Source organism: Conger conger, chromosome 18 (genome assembly GCF_963514075.1).
Source record: "Conger conger chromosome 18, fConCon1.1, whole genome shotgun sequence".
NCBI lineage: Eukaryota > Metazoa > Chordata > Actinopteri > Anguilliformes > Congridae > Conger > Conger conger.
The window spans coordinates 3,817,613-3,837,531 of record NC_083777.1 but is presented as its reverse complement, the minus strand read 5'-3'; the positions used below and the strand labels follow the sequence as shown (position 1 = coordinate 3,837,531).

Below are 19,919 nucleotides of genomic sequence, written 5' to 3'. Positions count from 1 at the left end.
CAATCTGTGGGGGAGGGGGGGTCGCGGTTAGGGAAGGGCAGGGGGGAAGGGTAAGTGGTTACCGTGGTGCTGTACCTTCAAGATTTAAAATGAGAGGTGGTGCTATTCTGTTATTGAAGTGCAGTGTGCCAAGACCACTGCAAAAACTGTCTTAAGTGTTTTAGTCTTGTAATAAGAGTTAAGATCTTACTTTTTTCTCAAGTAGAAAATATCAGCTTGTTTTTCTTGACAAGTGAAATTTGTATTCCATTGGCAAATCTAGAAATGAGTAAAAAACTGTCTTACCTCTTTGGCAATATATATATATTTTTTACAAAACAATTTGAAGAAATAAGACCTTAAGTCTCAATATAATACTGAAATACTTGCGGTTTTTGCAGCGAGGCTATTGCTTCCTAATGAATATCATTGGTCTCACTTCTGAAAACACTTAGAAAAGTTGGCTCGAAATAATTGAGCAAGATTCACTTTAAAAAAAAGTCTAAAGTCGTGGATCTAAAACAGAAAGGAAATGCCTTGAAAATAAGCCTGTAATAATCTGTAAATTATTCTCCGAATGGGCTTCGAGACCATTGCTGATAGAGAACATTGGGAAAAGGTAATGGGGTATTGTCGCCAGGGCAAGGCACAGTGCTATTTTTTGGCAGGGCCGTTTTCATGTAAAAAGTCCCTACAGATATTTCCTTCCGATATATCAAAATAATTATTATAAATCTTGTATATCAATAATATTTTTAACAGTCGCAGGGGGCATTGTTGTTTAATTGAATCTCAGTAACAGGCAGTTTTAGTCTAGCTTTGATAAAAATAAATGAAGCAGGCAAAATACTGGAACTTAATTCAAAATTAATGTTGAAAGAGCAGGATCCATTGACCGCAAAGTATCCATCATCGTGGATTTGTTCATTAAAGAAAATCTTCCTACTTGGGAAGTGAACATTTCTGCTGATGCACTGCTCAGAAAACCCCCATAGACACACAAATAGCACTTCTGCTGATAGGCTCAAGCTGAAATCCATTCCACAGAGAGAATCTGTTCCAAAGCCCGATTTGTCAGTTTTGTGACGAACAAGGCAAAGTGATCGTACCATCAGCTCTTTTGCTTCTACTGCTACATAGGAGACACACAGAAGCCCTGAAATAATCTGCTATAAATAACGTTTTAATAACACGGGCAATGTAACGTTACTTCACATACATTCGTTGTTCTATAGTAATCACTGCGATTAAAATTAACTTCGCATGTAAACGGATCAGTACACGGTGTATAAACATGTATGGCCTAATGGGAACAAATCACAGAGGGTGACTTCGATAGGGGGTTTCTTTCTCATAGAATAATCATAAACACAAACTCCTTATTTAAACAAAAAGAGCTCACCGTTTCCTCACAAGTCACATTCTCTTTCTGTCCTGCCTTGTACCTGCATCTGTCCATGAGACGGATGCGCCTTTTTTATGTAGTCAATGTATTTACGTAACATTCCTGTTTTTGTTTGTACATATACATCTTCAAAACCTTTTGCTTGTGTTTTTTTAAAAGATGCTAAACATATTTGATCAATATTTTATTGCAATTTTTAATAAAAGTTTCAGAAAATGTTTGTGTGCCTTGAAAAGGCAGGTTCCGCGGTGTCATTATTAAAGACAAACACACTCCCACACCCTGACATGGACACACACATGCACGCACACAGTGTGTAAATAATGTAAGCATATTTGAAATACACCTTTTATAAAAAATGTTGTGTGATTTCGAAGCCAGTCACACTACAGTTATCCAAAATTCAAATTTATTATTCCACTGAATATTTTGTCCTCCCAGAGTCTTTGAGATATCGACACCAAACCCACTGGAGAACATCCAGCTTGGTCCCGAATGGTGTGCTTGTATACAGCTTTTCTAAATTCCCAGTAACTTCCCAGATAAGTAGGGTTTTCATGGGGGGGAAAAGTCGCAAAGAGAATGAATGGCGGAATGTGGACCCATGTAACATCACAATGCCCTCTTGCAGCTGAACTGCAGCCTCTCCATCTGATGTCACACGGTCCTCTAGCCCTTCCATATACTTACATGGCATGACTTGCCTTGCATTATACAATTAGCCACAAATCCAAACTCTGATTGGCTGTTATCAATACCTAGCAACCACCCGGTTCACCTTAGCATTAGTAGCAGCAATAGTCCACTGATTTGAGGCAATCAGACTCTCTCTTCAGATAATGCACATCTCTTGTTTTTTATTACTGCCATTGATACACTGTATCTTCCCCCCCCCCCCCTTTTTTAAAGAAGTATACATTGTGAAAAAACAGAATAACCTATTATGTACAGGAAAATTATCAAGTTTATCAAATACACATGATCTTGAACAACTCTATACATTTGAACTTTATAATGGTAAACGATAACAGGCAGACTTGGCGTATCCACAAGCTTTCGTAAATCCTATATCCTATAATCGGCAAAGCTTCCCGCAGTATCCTCTGCTAAATTCTGGATAGCTGGTCAGACTTTAAAAGATTTGGCTCAGTATGGAAATATTTTATGGGAATTTTTAGACACCATTTTGTTTGGGGCCTCATTTCCAAAGTGTCCTACGAACACGAAGATGCCCCAACAGAAGCGGAGCTTCAAAAAACTGCATTGGACCACAGGTGTGTTTGACCAATGGTATTTGCGTATATTCACAAAATAATCGTCCATCATAATCTTAGTGGTTAAGGTAAATGACTGGGACAGGCAAGGTTGGTGGTTTGAATCCCAGTGTCGCTACAATAATATCTGCACAGCCGTTGGACCCTTGAGCAAGGCCCTTTACCCTGCATTGCTCCAGGAGAGGATTGTCTCCTGCTTAGTCTAATCAACTGTACGTCGCTCTGGCTAAGAGCATCTGCCAAATGCCAATAATGTAATGTAATGTAATATAATCTAGCACTTGAAGTTGAGTTAGTAACAACAGAGGCATTTTTTGGGTGCGGTTTCAAAAGTCAGCATGGTATTGTACAGCAGGAAATAACCAACAGAAAACACACACACACACACACACACAAACACACGGCACAGCACCGTAATGTTTGAGACAACCTTTTTCTTGATCTGGCTCTGTACAGCACAATTTTCTCAGTTTTTATTAGAGGGTATTTTATTATACATTTTTGTTTCAAAAGGGGGGGAGGGGGGGGGGGGAGGCGGCACCATTTGATGGCACCATAAACATGACCAGAGTTGCATCAATGAAAGTCAAAGAAGCCATTATGAGGCTGAGAACTAAGGGAAATACCATCAAGAAACACAGGGAAAACCAAAGGTTTACCAAAATCAACTGACTGGAACACAAGCAGAAGGAGCACTAGTGAGCTCAGTAATCATAAAAGGGCCTGGTAGGCCAAGGAACATATTTGAAGTTATTCTATATTTGAAGTTCAAGGAATTCTCACCATAATGAAGAAAACCCCCAAACACCAGTCCCACAGACCAGACTGAAATCTCCTGAGAAATAAACCAACTCCCTGTATTTCATCAGTTTTGATGCATATATATGTACAGCAAATAATGAAAAAAGACAATCTTCAACCATACTGCAAAACACAACTGGTATCCCAAAGATTTAATTATTGAGATTCAAGTAATCACAGAAAAAAAGAATCAGTTTCAGATTTTTACATACAGAGCAACATTTACAGGAACATTGCTACATGTGCTTTGAATTCCTCTGAGGGACAACTCTGAGATTGTGTCTCTAGACCACACCACCAAGGATGCTATAGTCACACAGGGGGACAACAATGGAATCCAATATTTCCGTTTTTTATATTTCCCAGAACAAACCAGACAAGCAGCAATTAATATCAATAGGCCGTACTGCCTGTATGTTTAGATAAGCAAAGGAAAACACAAAGTACAAAAGTTACATGCAGCTAATCGTTGCATATATTCAACCGATTTCAAAATGGCACAATAAATACACAGCACTCTGATTAGAGGGTACAGTGCAATACGCTGTGGAAAAGTTTTTATCCGATCCGCCCGCCATCGTAGGAGATTCATCAAACGGTGTCCTTTGAGTGCTATCATTCACCACAAGGGACACAGCTTTTGTTCTTCTATCACACATTAAAGGTACATCCACACCAAAAAACTACAACTATAACAATAACGATAACGATGTGAGCATCCACACTGCTGAACCATAACGTTCAGTAAACAGTGTCTTGGCCATGTCATTTTGCACATGAAGCCCTGTCAATTTGGATAGATTTTGTTTGGCTGTCAGTGTTTTATCATTTAACGTTATCCCAACGACCGTTTGTCACTGTCGTTGTTATAACTGTAATGTGGACTCTGCCGTCCACTTGAGTTATATACATTTTTAGAGCAACAGTATTTTTAGTTACTATTATAGTTATCGTTGTAGTCATCGTTCTTGGTGTGGAGCAGCCTTAAGACACTATGCTATGAGCTTTCGTCAGAGTCAATCTATTTGGCTTAACCAAGAAGCAAGGGACACACAATTTGCGACTGCAAACCAGCTCTGGTGCAGTTTGTCTAGGGACATGAGAAACTGGCTTTATACAATTTCTTACCACAAGTACAGTACAAGTAAGCACAGTGTACATTACAATGGGTACTTTTGTGAAACTAGAGCAGACATGATGCATGTTCATTTGAGGAATTCTTTATTCAAAAAGAAAGAATTCTAATTCACCCGGATACTGGAATGAGCTGAACGTTCGACAACCGCACCCTGACTCGAGTTCACGTTCCGACCTGTGAGCTGTAATATTATTGCAGTATTTACATACTTGGCCTGGCTTCATGAACAGAGTCCAAGGCCCCAGCATATGATGGCAAGAGCAGCAGTAATTAGTGTTGATGCACTTCACCTGTGACAAAATGCACTTCCTGTAGGAATTCTGGGAATGGCGGTCGGAAAGCCTCTAAATGGGAAGCCTGTAGCCTAGTGGCTAAGGTCCATGACTGGGGCTCAGAAGGCTGATTCAAGCCATTGAACTGGTTCAAGCCCCGATGTAGACACCATAAGATCCACACAGCTGCTGGGCCCTTGAGCAAGGCCCTTAACCCTGCATTGCTCCAGGAGGGATTGTCCCCTGCTTAGTCTAATCAACTGTATGTCGCTTTGGAAAAAGGCATCAGCTAAATTACAAATTAGTATTATTCGAAACGGGTTGTAAGGCAGGTCTGACAATGCCTGACAGCATTTGGGCCAAACGACACAGGCAAACCTAATGAAAGGGGACCAAGTCTTCCGGCTGTCTTTTGGGGGACGCAGGGGCATTCATGAGGACAAGAAAAAGACAATAGTAGTATTTTAATCTTTTCTTTTGTTGAAAATCATTTTCTTACTTACAATATTTAAATACTGGAAAAATTGTTACCAACAATGCAATAGGGAACCACTAAACTGCAAATTCCCATATATACTGTCGCACTGTAACGACTGAGATGAGTGTGCACTTCCCGTTTCCTGCAGAACCAAAGTGGACATACTGCTAGCAGCCAGGTCACTTCCTGCCACATTCCGCCACGCCCTCCATACGGAGATCAACCCTTTGAGTTCTGCAGTCTAACCGACACTCAAATCAGCCAATACTTTAATTTAACACCCAAGTCTTGTGTATTTTAAACAATTGCAATTCAACACATGACATTTCACGGTACCTGAACGCTCCCCTTAAATAAAAAAAATAAAAAAACAGCCGGGTAAAAGATTGTTCTGCAGACCTGCCCAAAGCGAAGGCACATTTTCATTAAAAGTTTAAAAAAGGGCAGGAAAGCTAAGGAGATGGCGGGGAGACGGGAGCTCTCATCGGAGAGGCTCCTGGGCAGTTCTCTCCTTTCATCCGAAAACTCAAACCACACTGAAGAGGGACGATCGGGTGCCACGCCGTGCGAGAGAGAGAGAGAGAGAGAGAGAGAGAGAGAGAACACAGCAGGCAGCCATCTTAGACACCATCCCTGCTTCCCCAACACCGTCCCTACACTAAGTCTGAGGAACCCTTCAGTTAAGAGAGAGAGAGAGAAAGACCCCGTGATTAATAGTGAATATCAACAGTCGGTGCCTGCCTGTGCCGGATTGACACTGGAGCACACATTTGGCCACGCCCAGTCACACCCAGGCCCCGCCTGAATGGAGAGACTCCGCCCGTTTTGGTTGTCCCCGCCCTCCTGGTCATCCTGGCCCCTCCCACGGCGGAGCTGGGCGATGGAGCCGCGAGGGAAACAGTGCCCTATCGCAGGGGTGGGGGGGGGCGTCACCTGACCGCTAGGCCCCGCCCTTGACCCCGGTCGCCCCTCTCGATTGGTCCCCGGCGGCGGGGGCGGTCCCTGTCATACGAAGACCTTGGCGAGGGCGTCGGCCCCGGCGCTGGCGATGTAGGCCTTGGTGGGGTGGAAGGCCACGTCGTGGATGGACTCGTCCAGCTTCTTACGGTGAGCGCTGAACTCCTGGATGCAGGTCTTGGTCTCCAGGCTCCACAGACGCACCGAGCAGTCATGACCTGGAGAGAGAGAGGTTGTGTTTGTTTGTTTGTTTGTTGTTGTTGTTGTTGTTGTTGTTGTTCATCCAACAAGCTTTGGCAATACAAGTGTACTAATCTGTCTTGCCAACAAAGCATTGAATTGAATTGAGAGCGAGAGGGAGAGAGTGAGAGAGTGAAAGATAGAGACAGAGTGAGAGAGCAAAAGAGAGACAGAGTATGAGAAAGAGAGAGGGGGCAGGTTGAGAGAGGGAGACAGGGGAGAAACAGAAAGGGAAACAGACTCTGTAATACCTGTGCATGTTGTATTTAATTGTGTTTGTGTAAAAAAAGCAGTCTGGTGGCCTAACTACAATGAAAGCCACCAGGATCCAGGCTCTGTTCTTACTGCATCACAGACTGGAGAAAAAGGGCAGGCTTGGACTACAGCGCCCTCTGGACTTCCCAGCTGGAACACTCCTGAGACTCCAGCTCCACCAGGGGCAAATCCGGTTCAGGGGTTCTACTCTTAATTATCCAATTAGCTCAATCATATCTATAACCCCAGCTACTGCCAGAGCATCCTGAAGATTTAGCCGTGCTCAAATACAAGACTGAACCAGCGGAGTTTACAGTGGGTTCAGAAACTATTCAGGAATTGCTGTCTTTGTTTTAGATTTTTAATACACTTCTGTCGAGAGCATCAGTGGAGAGGGCATCAGTGGAGAGGGCATCAGTGGAGAGGGCATCAGGGGAGAGGGCAGGGGGAGGGCATCAGTGGAGAGGGCATCAGTGGAGAGGGCATCAGGGGAGAGGGCATCAGGGGAGAGAGCATCAGTGGAGAGGGCATCAGGGGAGAGGGCACAGTACTCACTCCCAGACATCAGGTACAGGCCGTTGGGGTCCACAGCCAGGCTAGTCACCGCATCTAAATGTGCCACCATGGAGTGGATGAGCTTCCCTGCAAGAGGAGAGAAACCAGCCAATAAGTCCCTTCATACATCCCCTGCCTGGACACCTCAACACCCACAATTACATTTCAAATTCAGTCAAAACAAAAAACAAATTTAAATTCAAACAAATTGACTCCAGGTAGTCAATTTGTCGATTGACTGAACTGAGCATGGAACTGAACCAAACCATGATAGTCTAATGAGGTTCCATAAGCTGGTGTTAGACCTGCATGAACGGCTGGAAGAATATTTTTGTGCTATTGTTATGAAATATGATTTGGAAATGCTTTCTCTCTGACTTTGGTGCAACTGGTGCAATTCTCACCACAGTTTAGCTTGACATTTTATTACACAATTCATGACCAGTTCTCTCACCTCACTCTTATGGTATAATATAAGCATTATCTTGCCAAGCCACAGCATAAATTCTGAAGTAAAAAGTACAAATTTGGTATGTAATTTGGTTTTAAACTTTGAGGCTTGATCCTCACATTATTACGGATGCCCCAGACTCGCCCCCTGGTGAAATTCACATGGAAAAGAGGTGTACACTCAGGGCACTCAGGACACTGTACCTGTGTTGTTGTCGAAGAAGTTGATGTGCCGGTCTTCCTGTGCTGTGATGGTGATGGGGAGGGTGGGATGACTCAGCACTTTGTTGATCTGGCAGAGAGAGCCTGTAAAACAGAGCACTATGAGCTCAGAGACCCGCTGAGAGCAAGAGAGACCAGCACTATGAGCTCAGAGACCCGCAGAGAGCAAGAGAGACCAGCACTATGAGCTCAGAGACCCGCAGAGAGCAAGAGAGACCAGCACTATGAGCTCAGAGACCCGCAGAGAGCAAGAGAGACCAGCACTATGAGCTCAGAGACCCGCAGAGAGCAAGAGAGACCAGCACTATGAGCTCAGAGACCCGCAGAGAGCAAGAGAGACCAGCACTATGAGCTCAGAGACTCGCAGAGAGCAAGAGAGACCAGCACTATGAGCTCAGAGACCCGCAGAGAGCAAGAGAGACCAGCACTATGAGCTCAGAGACCCGCAGAGAGCAAGAGAGACCAGCACTATGAGCTCAGAGACCCGCAGAGAGCAAGAGAGACCAGCACTATGAGCTCAGAGACCCGCAGAGAGCGAGAGACCAGCACTATGAGCTCAGAGACCCGCAGAGAGCAAGAGAGACCAGCATTATGAGCTCAGAGACCCGCAGAGAGCAAGAGAGACCAGCACTATGAGCTCAGAGACCCGCAGAGAGCAAGAGAGACCAGCACTATGAGCTCAGAGACCCGCAGAGAGCAAGAGAGACCAGCACTATGAGCTCAGAGACTCGCAGAGAGCAAGAGAGACCAGCACTATGAGCTCAGAGACCCGCAGAGAGCAAGAGAGACCAGCACTATGAGCTCAGAGACCCGCAGAGAGCAAGAGAGACCAGCACTATGAGCTCAGAGACCCGCACAGAGCAAGAGAGACCAGCACTATGAGCTCAGAGACCCGCAGAGAGCAAGAGAGACCAGCACTATGAGCTCAGAGACCCACAGAGAGGGGGAGGGGCCACGTGGAGGGGCTACAGAGAGGGGAGGAGTCACATAGAGGGAGGGGCCACCATGATTAACCCAGAGCCATTACAATCCTGGAGGAACCATTGTAATGTAATGCTCGGTCATGTGCCCCACAAGGACCTATTTTGCAATAATAGTTACACCCTGTATCCAGGGACAGTGCCCCAGTCGTGCCCCCCTATCTGCAGCCCTGTTGCCAGCTCTTTATGGGGTTTTCTGTAATGCAGGTGTTTGGACCTCCAGGCCACCGTGTGGTGCTGTACCTGACTCTGCTGCAGACTCCATGCTGAGGATGAGCTGGCGCGTCTCCATGTTGAAGAGGCCCGTCCGGCCGCTGCTGAAGGAGGTGACCATGTGGGCGGGGTCACTGCTCACCATGGCCACGGACGAGGGCGTGCCCAGCTCTGCGACAGAGAATCACACACGGTCCTGAGGAAGCGTCCCGCCCAACGTTCACAATCCACACATATTAATCAGGAAGACTAATCATATCCAGTCTCTCATACTCATACAGGAGCTGTATCTGTACAATTATGCAAAGAAACCACTTTAAAATAGGCCTCTCACATGCAATCGATATGCAAATTAGAAGAGTACAGAGTTCAGACAGAGAGCACACAGAGCAGAGTAGAGGGAGCAGACAGAGAGCAGACAGAGAGCATAGTAGAGAGAGCAGAGTAGAGAGAGCAGAGAGAGCATAGTAGAGCGAGCAGACAGAGAGCAGAGCAGAGTAGAGCAGAGGGAGCAGACAGAGAGCAGAGTAGAGAGGTAAGACAGAGAGCAGACAGAACAGAGCAGAGTAGAGCAGAGGGAGCAGACAGAGAGCAGAGTAGAGAGGTAAGACAGAGAGCAGACAGAGAACAGAGCAGAGTAGAACAGAGAGAGCAGACAGAGAGCAGAGTAGAGAGAACAGACACAGGGAGGTCAGCACTCACCCTGGTCCTCGTTAAAGATGGCGAGGGCGGGTTCGGTGTTGGAGGCATCCCAGAGCCTCACGGTGCCGTCAGCGGAGCAAGAGAGCAGTCGCTGGTGAGGGGCGCTGTACACCAGGCTCCACACAGCGTCCGAGTGCCCACACAGCGCCCCCCGCAGGACGGAGGATTCTATTACAGGGGAGAGGAGCGGTTCAGCTTCTTCAAATAGCTAAAGAAAGTAGTGGTTTTCGTGGATTTAGCAAACACCCATGGTGACTGGCGGTCATAACAGGTCTCTTCTACACTTCAATTCCCATAGTTCAAAATACAGCGACATACAGCCTTCTCATATGTTGTCCTTTGTCTGATTGCCAGCTGTAGTTTCCTTTTTCAATTACTTTACTACTTGCACTGTCATCCGTTGTAAAGTTACAGCAAACAAAGACAACTGTGCTCAAACTCCTCCTCCTCTTGTGTTGATGCAGCTCAAACTCTCCTGTGTTATTGGCGCAACAAGTTTGTGCCACGCAAACTACGCAAACCACCCATTGCTGCAGCGCTCGTTCCTTCCACAGGCTTCTGTGGTCTCCCTGCGTACGTTTACATAAAGGGCAGGAGGTGGACTGTACATAGAAATTAACTTAAACAACACAAATGGCCACAATGGTCATTGCCAGAGAAATGCCACTGGGAATATGTCTCAAATATGGTATCTGTTCATATGAAGAAATCATAGATGGGCACCTTAACATTTCTGGGGCATTGCAGGTGCTGTGGAATGCAAGAGAACCCTGCAGAAAGGGCTGTGTCATACCGTAGGAATCGTACGGGTCGATGTCGGGGCTAGGGACGTTCCAGCTCTGGATGGATCCATCGACACCTCCACTGAAGCACTGCTCTCCCGAAGCGCTCATCACCACACACAGCACAGCGCCCCTACAGGCAGGGAGGACCCAGTGTCACACATCAAACACCACTCCACAAACACCCTGGCACGGCGAACATGGCCCCAGTATGAGCAATAACATCCCAATCCCCATGGGCTTCCCACGGGCCAGTCCAGCGCTAAAATGACTCTTGACTGTCATGTTGAATGCGTAAATATTATTGATTTACTGTTGGCGATTTATTTTGATTTACATGGTTTATACTGCATTACATTGTGTACGCTAGATTTGATACACGTTGCCAAAGACGGTGTACACACAGTGACCCAAGTGCCTTCGTGGAAATCTCATTGACACATTCTGAGGCATGACAGGGGGAAATGAGAAAGAGAAGAGTGCAGAGGAGGGTGGAATCCAGGGATGTGTTAGACACGGCTCGGCCGTTGTCGTGGGCCGTTGTCGTGGGCCGTTGTCGTGGGCCGTTGTCGTGGGCCGTTGTCGTGGGCCGTTGTCATGGGCGGGCTGTGAGGGGCTTACCGGTGGGCTCTGAAGGTGTAAACGGGCTCCACGTCCAGAGCGGTGCTCCTGCAGAGAGAGTAACACAGCGAGTCACACACACAGGGAGTCACACAGGGAGTCACAGAGGGAGTCACAGAGGGAGTCACAGACACAGGGAGTCACACAGGGAGTCACAGAGGGAGTCACACAGAGGGAGTCACACACACAGGGAGTCACACAGGGAGTCACACACACAGGGAGTCACACAGGGAGTCACAGAGGGAGTCACAGAGGGAGTCACACACACAGGGAGTCACACAGGGAGTCACAGAGGGAGTCACAGAGGGAGTCACACAGAGGGAGTCACACAGAGGGAGTCACACACACAGGGAGTCACACAGGGAGTCACACAGAGGGAGTCACACAGAGGGAGTCACACAGAGGGAGTCACACAGAGGGAGTCACACAGAGGGAGTCTGCACACAGCCGTGGCGTTGGGCAGTTTAACCCATTCTGAGATTTCAGTTTTTGATTTTGAATAAATTAGCAAAAATTTTGAAAACACTTTCACTTTGGTCATTATGGGTTACTGAGTGTAGAGTAGATTAATGGGCAAAAATGTAAATTTCATCCGTTTGAAATGAAATCTCTTACTTCTTGGCGGGCACGGTCTTGTGCAGGTTCCACATCTTGAGCGTGCGGTCCTCAGACGCGGTCACCAGGACCGGCTGCAGCGGGTGGAAGGCCAGGCCGCGCACTGCGTCGAAGTGGCTCCGCAGCGTGAAGCGCGGGCTCCAGCTCTTCTGCAGCCCGTCGGCCGGGCTGGAGACCTGAGAACGGCCCAGACAGCACACACTGAGGCCCAGCTAAAACACACCACACACACACTGAGGCCACCCAGGCCCAGCTAAAACACACCACACACACACTGAGGCCCAGCTAAAACACACCACACCCACACTGAGGTGACCCAGGCCCAGCTAAAACACACTACACCCACACTGAGGCGACCCAGGCCCAGCTAAAACACACCACACACACACTGAGGCGACCCAGGCCCAGCTAAAACACACCACACACACACTGAGGTGACCCAGGCCCAGCTAAAACACACTACACCCACACTGAGGCGACCCAGGCCCAGTTAAACACACTACACCCACACTGAGGTGACCCAGGCCCAGCTAAAACACACTACACCCACACTGAGGCGACCCAGGCCCAGCTAAAACACACCACACACACACTGAGGCGACCCAGGCCCAGCTAAAACACACCACACACACACTGAGGTGACCCAGGCCCAGCTAAAACACACCACACACACACTGAGGTGACCCAGGCCCAGCTAAAACACACCACACACACACTGAGGTGACCCAGGCCCAGCTAAAACACACTACACCCACACTGAGGCGACCCAGGCCCAGTTAAACACACTACACCCACACTGAGGTGACCCAGGCCCAGCTAAAACACACCACAGCACACACTGAGGTGACCCAGGCCCAGCTAAAACACACCACAGCACACACTGAGGTGACCCAGGCCCAGCTAAAACACACCACATACACACTGAGGTGACCCAGGCCCAGCTAAATCACACTACACCCACACTGAGGCGACCCAGGCCCAGTTAAACACACTACACCCACACTGAAGTGACCCAGGCCCAGCTAAAACACACCACAGCACACACTGAGGTGACCCAGGCCCAGCTAAAACACCACAGCACACACTGAGGTGACCCAGGCCCAGCTAAAACACACCACAGCACACACTGAGGTGACCCAGGCCCAGCTAAAACACACCACATACACACTGAGGTGACCCAGGCCCAGCTAAATCACACTACACCCACACTGAGGGGACCCAGGCCCAGCTAAAACACACTACATACACACTGAGGTGACCCAGGCCCAGCTAAAACACACTACATACACACTGAAGCAACCCAGGCCCAGCTAAAACACACTACATACACACTGAGGCCACCCAGGCCCAGCTAAAACACACTACATACACACTGAGGTGCAACTCGTCCTCACACAATCACACATTTTCAGCTAGCTCAATAAATGCTACTTAAACAACGGGCTGTCTGACACAGGCCTGAAGATGGCTGTTTGTGATCTGGGACCATCTTTACAGTCATTATGTGTCTAGATACTAAACTGAGAGTTACACATTAAATCACTCCCCCTATCGTCAAACACCTATTTTGTGAATAAGGTTTATTACATACATATCTTAAAATATGAGGGATTTTAAAAGAAATGAATGTTGAGATTGAGGACTGTCAGCTGACACACACTGGATGTGCCCATGCACTACATCTCCCATGATGCACCACTCACGTCGTAGGCCAGGCTGTCGGCCTCGTTGGCCACGGTGAGGCCGGCCAGCTCGCCCAGGCCCATCTCCCCCAGGCCCATCTCGCCCTCGTCTTCCTCCTCCCCAGCCCCGCCCAGGGCGAAGGGCGTCCCCGCCGAGGGTGCGAACGTCAGCGCTTCCACTGCAAACAGCACAGCAGCCAATCAGAACCAGCGGTGGGTGGAGCTGCTTGTTTGTTCGTTTTTTTTCTAAATTTGTTTGATTTTTTTTCTTCCAATTTGGTGGGATTGTGTATGTCCTCTTATGTTTGTGGTCAATTTGACCCCATTCAGTATTTGACATCTCTTAAAAACCAGATAAGCCTTTTTTTATATTGATACTGTATCATTTTTCAAAATTTCTGATACGGATTTTATGCTATGTGAAGTCCTGTACCAACTTGACATACAAAAGTGTTGTGCAGTGTTATTTTGACCGTCTGTAGCTGTATAAAATGTAACTAAATGTACAACAATTACATTTTTTTCCGCAGATTTCTTTGTGAATGATTCTGGTGGCACTTTCCCATACAGGTGCCAAACATTCACTTGCTGTACCTCAGGCTCAAAAATGAGCCCCGGCTGAATGCAGACCTGGCAGGACCGGGGCGTGAACCCCGGTCGTCTGTGTGCGACTGCATTGAACCGCAGCCCAAAGTCCGATGCCTAAACCACATGCCACCACAGGCCGGTGTCAGAGCGGGGCGGTACCGTCGTCAGGCCGGCCGGGGTCCAGCTCGCTGGTCCAGACGGGGGTCGGGCGGGATGGGGGGGTCATGGGGGGCTGTAGGGGGGACAGGTCCTCCGCGTCACGCAGCGTGCACAGCATGTCCTGCAGCTTGGACCGGTTGGGCCCTGGGGCGGGGGGGGGGGGGGGGGGGACATACGTTAGAACAGGAAGTGGAGAGCCGGGCGGTCTGTCAAACAGCACAGAGAGGCGCTGGAACAGAGGAGGAAGCTAGAGGAGCCGAAGAGGACAGGAATAAACAGAATGAGAAAATAAAGAGATACGAGTGGAGTTTCAGCGGAAAGCGGAGGTCGTGCCCACCCAGAGACACCGCACGCCTCAGGACTGCGTCAGAGGAGAGAGAGCACAAAGCCATGGAGGAAGGGGTCCCAGCCACGGCCACGGAGGGAGTGAAACGTTGAGAGAAAACGGCCGAGGAAAAGTCAAGCCCGAAAAAAAGATCCAAATGACAAAGCAAGCAAAACAGCCAAAGACCCAACATCACACAGACAGGCGCATCCGGGAGTCTCAGAAATAGAGCATGCTGGGAAATGTAGGAAACTGTGCAGTATGTGTTGGTGTGTTTTGCACAGTGGGAGAGAGGATATACAGGTGAGATGCCTTCACTGCCAGGTTTAGAGAACAATGGCAAAATTATCACGATGGCAACTTAATCAGAAAAGAGATCTTACATGGGCATGATGGCTTACATGGGCATGATGGCATCATACTGCAAGTTCCTAGGGATCCTACGAAGGTGTATCTGTATATGATTGATGGCTTGTATCTGGAAGAATGTGACTGGACATTTCTGAGGGAAATGGTGTGAATGCATGCTGTGTGTCTCATGGAGCAGGAGGTTACAGTCGTGTAAGTATACAGGACCGGTTCTGGCAGTGTGACCATATGTGTCTGGAATAGTATGACTGTACTGGCATTTAACTATGAGAGCGCTCATACACATGAACACACACACGTACACACACGTACACACACACGTACACACACATACACACACACATACACACACACACACACACACACACACACACACACACACACACAGACACTGCAGTGAGGTATCAGAAGGAGCAGCAGAAGAAGAGGAAATGGCAGAAGCTCAAATAGCGGGTTTTTTTTTCTCCTGTTTTTCCCTGCAGCGCTCGGTTGGCTGAGACAAGGAGGCAGGCACTGGCGCCCCCTGGTGGACTTACTCTTTACCCCCTTTTTGCCCTTGCGCTCCTTTCTGTACTGCTCCTTCAGTTTGGTTATCATGCCCTGGTCCACATCCCAGGCCCCCGGCCCGGGGCCCTGCTCGTCCTTTTCTACACAGGGAACACAAACCAAGACCTTCAGCCTCTCAGTCCGTACGGGAGGGGGCCAGACCCGGGTCTAACACGCTACCGTTTCAGTACCCGAGGAATAATAAAGGTTTGACTTCCTGGAAACTTCGGGCACACTTGCACGAACAAGAATGTTACAAAGTCTGAATTGTAACGGCACATCTACTAATATAAGTTTTAAAAAACCGCTCAGTTTTGACCACGCAAGGTCAGGGAAGAACGGCTCAATGGATACGTGTTGGTAGATACGTGACGGTTTTGGATTGGAACACTTTTCTGTGCATTACTAAGCTTGTCAGGTGTATCAGAACCTATGAAATACTCTGAAATATAGGAAACCCTGCCTTCTGGTCCTGTTGGCTGGACCAGTTGCACCAGGGAAGACCAAGCGAGCACAGAAAAGTATTTGAATCCAAAACAACAGTGTATTTGACCCAGGTCTGGATGGGGTAGCTTTAATGAGCCGTGTGCTCTCTCCCCACCACGGTAGCCACAGCGCCTCTGCTACAATCAGCTGTGGATGACCACCGCAAGGAACCACAGAGGTGGTTTCTCAACATTGTGTCAAGAACCCGTGAAACCAGCCTCCCATTGCAGGCGTCGGACTATTCACCATCAGCCTCATAGGACAGGATGGGCAGGGAAACTTCTGATCCAAGAAATGGCTGAACGTTAGATTAACCAACAGCAGGTGTTGGAGGCAAGGTGTCATCTATGTAGTATGACCCACGCATACAACAAGGAATAAAATGGCCACTTCTCTCGAGATACTCAGAGTGGAATGAAATGTTACTTTCGCAGCTAGCAGTGCTGGTTAGTGTAGGACAAGCACAAGACACACTACTATAGGGACACTACACAAACAAAAACAAAAAAAAGTCTACTCAATGTCAAACAAGCATTTGAACAGACCACGAACCGCTTTCTGAAAAGGAAGATGGCAATTAATATTAAATACACATGAGAGATACAATCACTTCATGGTTGAATTAAGTAGATTCATTCCTCCACAGTGTAAACAATAGTACAATGGAACTGCTGTACGGCTCAAAATCAAAACGGTGTCTTTAATAGTTTAATCTAACTAAATGGCAAACTGAAACGCAACGTCCTTCGATTGACTTTTGTGTTTAGCATATTCATACAAGCCAGATGTAAAAGGTGGCCTGGTCTGATCCTATGCAACAGATAAAAGCTTGCACAACAGACACCCCTTTCTACGTTGTTATCCGCTGAATGTTTCAGCGGATGGGAGAGTCTTCTCTTGTGTATGTGGTAGGCGGGGGTTGCCAGGAGACAGAGACAGGGGCTTACTGTGCGTGTGTGGGACAGGGCAGGTCACTTGAGTGCAGAGGGAGATCTTGTTTTGGGTGGTGCTAAACAGCGAGAGGACCAGGCAGGAGGAAGGGTGACTCTCACGCTTCGCAACCGCTAAAAGCTAACTGTTTATCTACGGATCTGCTCGATTAACAACAAAAGCCAATGGACAAGAAACAGTCTCCACGTTTATTGCATTTGTCCTTTGTGGGTGATTTATTTCTGCGCTGCAAAGTTTGAGGAATGCTTTGTGCGCTAACAAAAGAACCAAAACCATTGGGAGAAAATTCAGACCTCGAATGCCATTAAGATATCAGAATTTATCTAATTAAATGGCCTAAATTTAAATAAAAACAAATTAAATTCAAAACAAAAATCTTTCCAGCAGGACCATCATCCACTACCATTAAAAACTACCATGGATAACACAAGAAAGCTTGAAAGCTTATTTATTGTGCTTAACCCTTTCAGTCCAAAGGGCACTCTCGACCTCATACCCTTTCAGCCAATCAAAATGGCCGCTACACTATCGTTCTGATACTGAACTGGATTTGGGTGGAGCCACTTCACGCTGGGCTGGGGACTGCAAGGGCTGAATGAGGTCCCGCCCCTCCCCTGCCTCCCCGCTGACTCACCCCAGTCCGTACCGTCCCCAGAGCTCCTGTCCCTCCCCTGCTTCCCCTCTGACTCACCCCAGTCCGTACCGTCCCCAGAGCTCCTGTCCCTCCCCTGCCTCCCCGCTGACTCACCCCAGTCCGTACCGTCCCCAGAGCTCCTGTCCCTCCCCTGCCTCCCCGCTGACTCACCCCAGTCCGTACCGTCCCCAGAGCTCCTGTCCCTCCCCTGCCTCCCCGCTGACTCACCCCAGTCCGTACCGTCCCCAGAGCTCCTGTCCCTCCCCTGCCTCCCCGCTGACTCACCCCAGTCCGTACCGTCCCCAGAGCTCCTGTCCCTCCCCTGCCTCCCCGCTGACTCACCCCAGTCCGTACCGTCCCCAGAGCTCCTGTCCCTCCCCTGCCTCCCCGCTGACTCACCCCAGTCCGTACCGTCCCCAGAGCTCCTGTCCCTCCCCTGCCTCCCCGCTGACTCACCCCAGTCCGTACCGTCCCCAGAGCTCCTGTCCCTCCCCTGCCTCCCCGCTGACTCACCCCAGTCCGTACCGTCCCCAGAGCTCCTGTCCCTCCCCTGCCTCCCCGCTGACTCACCCCAGTCCGTACCGTCCCCAGAGCTCCGATTGGGCGAGCCGTTGCCGTCGTCGTCGCCGGACAGGAAGTCGAAGCCCCTCAGGGCCTCCTCCGCGTCGGGGTCATCGCTGGTCTCCGGGGCGACGGAGGGGGGCGGGGCCGTCGCGGCGGGAGAGGATGACGGCTTCCTCTTGATCTGCGAGAAGGGAAAGGGGGGCGGTGACCTCAGCGTGAAGCTCCGCGCCTGGAGGGGGGCCGCGATGGCGCTGATCTCACGCGCGGTGCGATCTTACCGTGTCCGTCAGGCAGCGGTCCCTTCCCTCGCCGTCTTCGTCCTCGTCTTCGTCGCTGAACTCGGCCGCGGCGCTCTCGATGAATTTGAAGGCCTCCAGCACAGAGTCGGAGTCCGTCAGCTCCGGCTTCCTGTATACACGCGAGAGGGAGGAGGGCATTGAGCCGGGCACAGCAGAGCCAGCCACGTCCAGTCTCCTGCTCTGTTAACCCTGCGCCTCTATCCAACCCTCTTGAGATCTGTGCCTTTACTTACACACTGCAATTATCCACCTCTCTGTGTTTATATTGGTCTGTGCTTTTAACCAGAGTACTGTGAGTTTACCCAGAGTTCTGCGCTTTTAACCAGAGTACTGTGAGTTTACCCAGAGTTCTGTGCTTTTAACCAGAGTACTGTGAGTTTACCCAGAGTTCTGTGCTTTTAACTAGAGTACTGTGAGTTTAGCCAGAGTTCTGTGCTTTTAACCAGAGTACTGTGAGTTTACCCAGAGTTCTGTGCTTTTATACCCAGAGTTCTGCGCTTTTACCCCCAAGTATGACATACTGTGTGTGTTATCTGAGCACAGGAACCCCTACTGTATATTATCTATATATAAGTTGCAGAGAGGTCACAATAGACAATGTGCATAGTGCATTGCCTGGCGGACAGAGGTTAATACTTCTCCCCTGCATTATTGTGGTATTTTCCGCTGCAGTCTGTCGCAGTCTCACCCGACGGTGTCGCAGGCTTTCGGGACCGGCTCGGTGCCGTTGACCATGGGCTCCGGGTCCCCGGCGGTTCCGGCCAGGCCCAGGAGGGTTCTGACCCGCTGAGACTTCACATCCAGGATGGTGTCTGTGTAGCCCACTTCCTGTAGGTACCTGGCCAGAGGCGAGGAGGAAACACAATGCAGTTAAACCGATTATTTGTAGACAGGAACCTACACCACACCACAGTGTATGTTAGAAATAGAAATGTTCTGTAATGGATGTTCAGCCATAGAAGCCTGAGTTTCAGATATTGTAGACCTTATAGTCAGAACAATACGCAAAATAATTTTACACTTGAGAAATTTTACACATTTCACAATTGTGTAGTTTAAATACGTAATTTGTGACTCTGTGACTAATGTGTGTAATGGATATACCGTAAATCCTCAAATTGTGTCCGGGATTCTATTAGAAGCCGGGCCTCGGATAATAGCCGGGGGCGTGGTCGATGCGGACAAATAAAGGCCGGCCCCCAAATACAAGCCGGGGTAATATTGCCTACCAGTAGGGCTATCAGTCCATGAGCACTAGAAGACATTGTTTCGATTTAACTCAATGACATAAAAGAGCTCTTCTTAATAGTTTATATTGTTGGTTGGTTTAATACTGTTGCCAATGAAAAGTCGTTGTCCTACACCATGGGTCTCCAA

General features: G+C 48.5%; 1 protein-coding gene across 4 annotated transcripts in view; it reads right to left on the bottom strand.

Annotated features, from left to right (window-relative positions):
- Positions 1-3,596: 3,596 nt before the first annotated feature.
- The window catches only part of LOC133118073 (striatin-like), a 45,699-nt gene continuing 29,376 nt past the window's right edge, over positions 3,597-19,919 (bottom strand). The window contains exons 5-18 of one of the 4 annotated variants that reach the window (XM_061227757.1): positions 19,231-19,380; positions 18,522-18,651; positions 18,250-18,424; positions 15,599-15,709; positions 14,369-14,512; positions 13,643-13,800; positions 11,940-12,115; positions 11,325-11,372; positions 10,715-10,836; positions 9,922-10,089; positions 9,250-9,390; positions 8,009-8,110; positions 7,355-7,441; positions 3,597-6,522 (exon numbers count right to left, since the gene is read on the bottom strand). In XM_061227757.1, the coding sequence (XP_061083741.1) occupies positions 6,353-6,522; positions 7,355-7,441; positions 8,009-8,110; positions 9,250-9,390; positions 9,922-10,089; positions 10,715-10,836; positions 11,325-11,372; positions 11,940-12,115; positions 13,643-13,800; positions 14,369-14,512; positions 15,599-15,709; positions 18,250-18,424; positions 18,522-18,651; positions 19,231-19,380 (1,882 nt within the window). In that variant the 3' untranslated portion in view covers positions 3,597-6,352. The remainder of the gene's footprint in view (positions 6,523-7,354; positions 7,442-8,008; positions 8,111-9,249; positions 9,391-9,921; positions 10,090-10,714; positions 10,837-11,324; positions 11,373-11,939; positions 12,116-13,642; positions 13,801-14,368; positions 14,513-15,598; positions 15,710-18,249; positions 18,425-18,521; positions 18,652-19,230; positions 19,381-19,919) is intronic. The other 3 variants (XM_061227758.1, XM_061227760.1, XM_061227761.1) reach the window with 3 other exon arrangements.